This window comes from Myotis lucifugus, unplaced genomic scaffold, assembly GCF_000147115.1.
Source record: "Myotis lucifugus unplaced genomic scaffold, Myoluc2.0 scaffold_29, whole genome shotgun sequence".
NCBI classification, from domain to species: domain Eukaryota; kingdom Metazoa; phylum Chordata; class Mammalia; order Chiroptera; family Vespertilionidae; genus Myotis; species Myotis lucifugus.
The window spans coordinates 5,666,874-5,675,684 of NW_005871077.1; the positions used below are offsets into that span (position 1 = coordinate 5,666,874).

General features: G+C 39.6%; 1 protein-coding gene across 1 annotated transcript in view; it reads right to left on the reverse strand.

The window, feature by feature from the left end:
- NRP1 (neuropilin 1) overlaps positions 1-8,811 on the reverse strand; it is a 179,006-nt gene that overhangs the window by 45,733 nt on the left and 124,462 nt on the right. The window contains exon 8 of the mRNA XM_023752176.1: positions 1,314-1,645. Coding sequence (XP_023607944.1) covers positions 1,314-1,645 — 332 coding nt within the window. The remainder of the gene's footprint in view (positions 1-1,313; positions 1,646-8,811) is intronic.

Genomic DNA, 8,811 nt, shown 5'->3' on the forward strand with positions numbered 1-8,811 from the left:
AATATATATTTTTTTTTATATTACCGGCCTTGTCACCTCCAACTGCCCCCCCCCCCCGCCAGCCTGGGCACCTCATGCAGCCTGCTGTTCAGTTGTTTGGTCATCCCTCACTAACCCTCCTGCTGGCCTGGTCACCCCATGCAGCCTGGTGTTCAGTTGTTTGGTCATCCCTCACTAATCCCCTTGCCAGCCTGGTCGCCCCATATAGCCTGCTGTTCGGTCGTCCATCCAGTTGTTTCAGTTGTGATGGCCCCTGGCTTTTTACATATTGGGATTCACTTCTCTTTTCACCGGATCAAGAGCAAGCTACATTTTAAAAGGTTCCAATGCATAAAAAAAATACTTAAGCATTACTTACAATAGTCAAAGGTAGAAACAATCTAAGTGTCCATCAATGGATGAAAGGATAAACAAAATGTGGTATGTACATACAATGGCATATTATTCAGCCTTAACAAGAGGAAATTCTGACACGGATCATCTTGAAGACATTATGCTAAGTGACAAATGCAGGGTGAGGCAAAAGTAGGTTTATAGTTGCTTATATGGAAAATAATACAATAATCAGTAAATGATAATACAAAAATAAACTGTTTTGGATACTCACAACTGTAAACCTGCTTTTGCCCTATCTTGTATTATATCATTGCATTTGTATGAAGTAGCTGGAATTGTCAAATCCATAGAGACTGAAAGTAGAAAGGTGGTTTCCAGGGACTGGGGGAGATGGGAAATGGTAGCTATTGCTTAATGGACACAAACTTTCAGTTTTGCAAGATGGGGAAGTTCTGGAGATTGGTTGCTGAACAATATAAATATACTTAACATTACTGAACTGCACACCTACAAAGGTTAAGAAGGTAAATTTTATGTTATGTGTATTTTATCATAATTAAAAATTTTTTTAAATATATTTAAAGGAGGGAACAAGATCGAACAGGAAGGGAAGGGTTAACTGATAAATTAGAGTCTGCTGAGAGATTTTAAGTTTTTGCCCAGTTGCTGCTGGCAACTCCCTGATCCCCACTCTCATGGGGATAGTTACTCTATCTCCTGTCTGTGTTCAACTACCTGCCTACCCTAAGGGAGAGAAAGGTGCCCAGCATTGCAATTCTTTTCTATGTTTATCTCGTACATCACTTTCTGTACCTCAATCCTGTCTGTCTTAGAATTGGGGGTCACTGATCTCAGGAATGAAAGGAAATAAGAAGTCTTTCTTCCTCAGGAAAGGGCGAAGGTCCTTGAGCAAAGTCAAGGATGTGAGGAAGGACTTCCTCCTGGAAGTCCATTTACTCCCTGTCCCTGAATCTTACCTTAGCCTTGCGTTTGCTGTCATCCATGATCATTTTCCAGTCTGAGCCATTGTTGCTGTACCCAATCTTGAACTTCCTCATGGACACTTTGTTCTCCCGGTGCTTTCCCCCCTGAATGATGATGCCCCTCACAATCTTCTCCTCCCCTAAGTCCACTTGGAGCCACTCATTTATGTATGGATGAGGTGCGGGTGGCAGTACCCAGCCAGAGCGACTAGTCACAAGGCGAATGTTTTCAGGCATCCAGTTCCTGTCCCCTTGGTTTGAGGCTGTAATCTGGGAGTCAGAAATAAGACCAGACACCATGCCCAACATTCCAGAACAAGGATAATCTAGAGGGTGAAATGAAATAGATAATGTGAAATGATTTTATGCTTAGAAAGAATATGACATATTGAGTAAAAACATTTTCTGTACCCATGCCTATAAGTGTTTAAGTCTTTGTATCATTTATATCACATTTCAATAAAGAAAAATTTCAATAAGAACATACATTTCCCTTCTTTCTGAGTTATTCCAAGACAATTAATAACATCATAGATCTTTTTATATCTTCTATAGCAACCCATGTAGCTTCTGAGAATAATGAGGGTATCAATCATTGAGTAATTGATTGGGAGCTTAAAAACAAAATGGTGGGCAGCCATGGAGCTGGAGCAAGCGGGAGGCTTGGTTGCCCCAATGATGGAGGAAGCCAAGCTTCCCGCCTGCCGCGGCCAGCTCTGAGCTCCACACAAAGCAACAAAGTTTCAATTATAAAAGATAAATAAACCCCAGATACATGCTTTCAGCCAGCCATGGCCACGAAGCTGGAGCGAGCAGGAGGTTTGGGTTGCCCCTGGCGATGGAGGAAGCCAAGCTTCCATCCCGCCCACCCTGGCCGGCTCTGAGCTCCACTCAAGGCTACAAAGTTTCAATTATAGAAGGTAAATAAATCCCAGAATTAAAAAAAAAAAAGAAAAAAAGGAGAGGCTGGAAGCTTCCATTGCTGGGGGGCTCAGCCAGCCTGAACACGGCCCTCAACCCCTCACCCAGACTGGCCAGGCACCCCAGTGGGGACCTCCCACCCTGAAGGGGTGTGACCAGCCTGCAAACACCCATCAGCCCTGCACCCAGGCTGGCCAGCCACCCCAGTGGACCCCCACCCTGAAGGGGGTATGACCAGCTTGCAAACAGCCATCAGCCCCTCACCCAGGCTGGCCAGGAACCCCAGTGGGGACCCCCACCCTGATCCAGGACACGCTTCAGGGCAAACTAGCTGGACCCCACCTGTGTATCAGGCCTCTATCCTATATAATAAAAGGGTAATATGCAAATTGACCCTAACAACAGAACAACTGGGAATGACTGGCCACTATGACACACACTGACCACCAGGGGCCAGACGCTCAATGCAGGAGCTTCCTCCTGATGGTCAGTGCGCTCCCACAGGGGGAGCTCTGCTTAGCCACAAGCCAGGCTGATGGCTGCCAGTACAGTGTTGGTGGTGGGAGCCTCTCCCGCCTCCTCAGCAGTGCTAAGGATGTCTGACTGCAGCTTAGGCCTGCTCCCTGCTGGCAAGTGGACATCCTCCGAGGGCTCCCAGGCTGCGAGAGGGATGTCTGACTGCCAGCTTAGGCCCAATCCCCCGGGGAGCGGGCCTGAGCCAGCAGGTGGTCATCCCCCGAGGGTCCCAGACTGCAAGAGGGCACAGGCCAGGCTGAGGGAACCCCCTTAGTGCACAAATTTTTGTGCACCGGGCCTGACCTCTAATATATATATATATATATATATATATATATATATATATATATACACACACAGATATATATATCTGTATATACACTGAGTGGCCAGATTATTATGACCACACACACACACACACAAAAATGGTCAACACTTCAATTATTCTCCTTTCCAAATTATACATCTCAAACAAAGACATGCACAGGAATAATAACCTATTTTTCTTTGAAACAACTCAATTCTGCATAATATAATCAAAAGTTAGTCTCAAGATATAAGCATCTAAAGAGGCATATATCTAATACAGTTAAACTATGTCCATGTTATCAGTTGAAACTTAAGAATTAATTATTGAGGTACTTTCCAGATCATGGATTGATATACAGTATAGATCATGTCATTTCTTTTCACACATTTTGTGCCTACTCACATAGCAATTATGCATGCACTTTCTTTTTTTTCTTTATTGATTAAGGTATTACATATGTGTCCTTATCCCCCCATTGCCCCCCAAACCCCCCACTCATGTCCTCACCCCCCTAGTGTCTGTGTCCGTTGGTTAGGCTTATATGCATGCATACAAGTCATTTGGTTGATCTCTCTCCCTTACCCCAGCCCTCCCCTACCTTCCCTCTGAGGTCTGATCGATGCTCCTCTGTCTCTGGATCTGTTTTTGTTAATCAGTTTATGTTGTTCATTATATTCCACAAATGAGTAAGATTATGTGATATTTATGCATGCACTTTAAACCAAGGATGCCAGGCCTTCCATAGGATGTCCTTGCAAAGCCTCTTCTCATTTACCCCTTTAGATAGAGACAACTGAAATGAAGAACTCCTTCACCAGAGGTGTGGGGCATGGGGAGGCTTTCTTTCATTCTGTTCCCTCCATCTTGCCCTTCCCGCTATCTGACCAGTTAAAATCTTGACCCATTTTCAAATGCCATGTCAGTTATTCTCATCTCTCCAACTGGGGTAGTTTCCTTTTCTGGAGGTCTTCTCCTATATCAATGGCCACATTTAGTTCCTTGGATGACTGCTATTTGCCTCCCCACATTTTAAATTCTGTTGATGGAGGAACCACATCCTATTTAAAAATTTTCTACGATTCCTTGTGCCTTGCTTTATAAATAGTATTTGCTCAACAAATATTCAGTGAATGAATCAAATTATTAACACAACAAAAGGCAGCTGTCCATTTTCAAAGCACCTTTTCTTAGATGGGATCTGGAAACGAACAATACTGTAAATTCAATGGGGCTTATGAAAAGATTTACAAAAACTATTTTACTGTGGGGATATAAAATTATAGTGTTAAAAATAGAAATCATATTTTTAGTCAGTGTGGTCAGACCTGTTTGATTCAAAACCAGATGTTACCATTTGGAGAAAAACACAATTAACTTGAATATTTTACCAACAGCAGAACCTTTACCATATCAATGTCCTTTCTCTAATGCAGAGCTGGCTAGGGTGCAGTTTACAACCCACAAACCTAGCATGCCCAACTTCTATTTGGCCAACGAATACATGGAGGACAGACTGCCATTCCTTCTGTCTGTCTGTCTCATCCAAAAACAACAAAGAACAGTAAAAGGGAAACTAGATTGGGCTTTGACCGAAAATTTTGAGAGTCTTTCAGCAATTCTTGGGAGAAACAAACAAACAAACAAACAAACAAACAAAACCCCAAACAATTCAAGGTGTAAATGAGATGGAGGGATTTAATTTCATTTTCCATAGTAGTAGGCTGGGTCAGATGTACTTCAGCCTGGCTACATGTCAAATCCTTTGCAAATAGTATTGCCAGATTTAGCAAACAAGCAATCAGATAAAAAGACAAAACAAAATAAAACAAAACAAACAAACAAACAGAAAACAAGAAACATGATTCCAAGCTAAATTAGAATTTCAAACAAATAAGGAATGATCTTTTAGTATAAGCATGTCCCAAATATGGCATGGAGCATACTTATCCTAAAAAATTATCTGTCATTTATCTGCATAAGACTTAAATGGACATTTTATATTTTACCTGGTAACCCTGTTTGCAAAGCTTAAAAACTAGTCCTAGATGAAAAGAAGAGATGAGTTCTGTGATGGTGAATTGAGGTGGTTGTTTTCACTAACATTATTTTACAATAAAATCTTTGTACTTTAATGGGAAAACTGAGATATACTGATAAGTCAAATACTCAGTTAACCAATTTTCAAAGAATGAGAAGGTAATAACTTCAGTTGATGGAAGAACCTGAATGAGCATAATTAACTCTTCCCCTGATGACTCAGAAAGTATCTTTGGATGCTGTGGTGCCTGAGATCATCACTGAGTTCTGATTAACATAGGAACACACTAATGTGTGCAGAAGCACTAGTTAATACATGCCTGGATAACAAATACAAGGTTGTAGTGTGTTCTCATACATTAAGCAGTTACCCTACAAGATTAATTTTACCAATTTCCATCTTTGCCAAAATGATAAAACCTGCTTTGTCAATAACCTATAAAGTAGAATGGTTTGCTACATTCTTATTTGTATCTCTATAGGATGACACATCATTGTATACTCGATTACCCAGGATTAAAAATTTCAAAAAAGCATTTTTTGAATACTTCAAATCTACAAAAATTAGATTAAAACTGGGCTCTGGAGAGTTTGGAAGTCAAGTGCTGAATTCACATGGTAACTTTTAATTCAAAGGTCAAATTTTGAGATCAATCACTTGTTTCTCAGAAGGCATGGATAAAACTCCAATTCATTCATTCACTCATTCATTCAAAAATCAGCACGTAGAACACATTATGTTCCAGGCATATAAGACACAATAACCAAGGGCCTAAATAGACACCTTTCAAAAGAGGACATCCAGAAAGCCAAGAGACATATGAAAACATGCACAAAGTCACTAATCATCCGAGAAATGCAAATCAAAACAACAATGAGGTACCATCTCACACCTGTCAGAATGGCTATCATCAACAAATCAACAAACGACAAGTGCTGGAGAGGATGTGGAGAAAAAGGAACACTCGTGCACTGCTGGTGGGAATGCAGACTGGTGCAGCCACTATGGAAGACAGTATGGAGTTTCCTCAAAAAAACTAAAAATGGAACTCCCATTTGACCCTGTGATCCCACTTCTAGGAATATATCCCAAGAAACCAGAAACACCAATCAGAAAGGATATATGCACCCCTATGTTCATAGCAGCACAATTCACCATAGCTAAGATCTGGAAACAGCCTAAGTACCCATCAGTAGATGAATGGATTAGAAAACTGTGGTACATCTACACGATGGAATACTATGCTGCTGTAATAAAGAAGGAACTCTTACCATTTGCAACAGCATGGATGGATCTGGAGAGCATTATGCTAAGTGAAATAAGCCAGTCAATGAAGGAAAAATACCACATGATCTCACTCATTTATGGATAATAAAGACCATTATAAACTTATGAACAAAAATAGATACAGAGGCAGAGCTGCCTCAAACAAACAGTCAAACTACAGCGGGAAGGCCGGGGAGGGTTGGGGGGCAGGAGGGGGGGTGTTAAGAGATCAACCAAAGGACTTGTATGCATGCATATAAGCATAACCAATGGACATAAGACACTTGGGGGTAGGGGAGGCCAGGGGATTGTTAAGGACGGGAAAAAAAGGAGACATATGTAATACTCTTTGTAGTACATTAAGCAATAAAACAATTTTAAAAAAAAGACACAATAAAAAATAAGTCCACCAGGGACACTTCTACTTTCATCAGCTTCCACTATGAGGGGAACATGGCCTCTAAAATAAAATTTTCTCACTGGAGTGTCTGCTTGCTGGGGCTTATTGTAGGTTCAATTTATTGTCTAACATGCACTGTCTAGTTATTGGATACCATTTAGTAAGCACTTACTCTAAACGAGGTATGTTACATATATTCTTTCGCTGAATCCTTATTATGGCTGAATTAAGTTTAATCTTTTAAAAATATGTATTTTTATTGATTTCAGAGAGGAAAGGAGGAGAGAGAGAGATGGAAACACCAATGATGAGAGAGACTCAATGATGGGCTGCCTCCTGCACTCCCCGCATTAGGGATCAAGACTACAACCCAGGCATGTGCCCTGACCAGAATAGAACCATGACCTACTGGTTCATGGGTTGCCACTCAACCACTGAGGCACACTGGCCAGGCTGAAATAAGGTTAATCTTACTGACCAAGAAATGAAGGTCAGAGGGACTAAATGTCTTGCTTATGGTCACATGTTCACTAATGGGTAGTTCAGAGCCAAGCTTGGATGTCTGTGTACCTTCTATTCATGTGACCATCATTATAACATGATAGCCTCTTTAAAAAAGCCTGCCTTGATAATTATTTGGATTTTGTAGCCGTCTTACTAAAGAGAAAATATCTAAAATAAAGTAGGGGTCACAAATAACAAACTAGCCCTATGAGCCTAAAAGCAGTATCTTACTTAGAAAAACAAAACAAAACCGCAGGCTATATCCAATAGTTGTAAAATAGAATTTGCTATTTCAGATATCTGTTTAAATAACTAAGTCATTTAATCATTTTAAAAAATACAATATATTATTTGCCTCTTTACATGTGAAGACTCACACATTCTTATAATTAACTCTCAGGAAAATCCTTATGACAATGAAAACAGAGCATTCAGGGTTAAATAAGTATTTTATTTAACTAAAAGGAGAGCCTGGAAATTCAGAGTTCAGACTAACACATTTAGAGTTTTTATAAAGTTTACCTCTTTTTTTTTGTAGTGACATGAGATTAAATTGGAGTAATAGGCCAGAAATTTCCACCTTGACTTCAAATGGCCTTGTTTCTGCAAATTTACGGGTATCTCTTAAATCTGTAATGCTCTGAAAATGACCTAGAACTTTCCCTTATATAACTTTTGAGAAAAAAATAAAGCCAAGGTTATATCTTACTTTTCAATGTCCTTTCCTCCTCCAAACCCTCCCACCCAATTCCTGCCTCCAAGGCCTTGACCTTTCTAAGTCTTAGGTCCTAAAACAATAAACATGTCTGTCTCTATGATGGAAATAAATAACATTTTGGTAAGAAATCAGATGTCAGTTTTTACTTTCTAAAATTGGCTCTACTGTAAACAGTATAGTTTTATTTTTCCCCCCACTTAGTTTGTTCTTTTCTAAATTGCTTACAATTTCATGGAAAATTGCCTGGGTCACTTTTTTTTTCCCCCTTCAAAAAAATCAGTATTTCCTTATATAAAAATAAAAACAATAGAGTTGGCCTTCATGAAATGAGAAATTAAATACCCTAAGTATGTATACTAATATAACGTTAAAAGATAGTTCACAGGCTTTTAAAAATTGTTTACTTTTCATTACTTTTAGTGAATCAGTTATTGATTCTGTTTTGAATTTTTAAACTTACTCTAAAGGTTACATTGTACTGCTCTTTTAAAAATGAAAACATTGCATTGTATTTATTTAAATTAAAGGGAACTCTGACGTGACTGCTATTTTCTTCAGAATGCCCGTGGACAAGTCATAACAGTACTGATAGCCATAGCAATACAGTGAGAATAACAGCAGGATCATTCTTTTCCTTCTAGCTCTGTCCTGACCAGGCCACTTTTTTTAAGCTACTTAGTCTCTTAGAACTACACCTTCTTTATCTCTTAATTGGGTATAACCCACCTACTTGTAACAAATTTAACAGACTTTAAAGTCTTATAAATGCCAGAATAAGCAAATTAAAAAACTAGAAGTATTGCCCAATTGATTTTTATT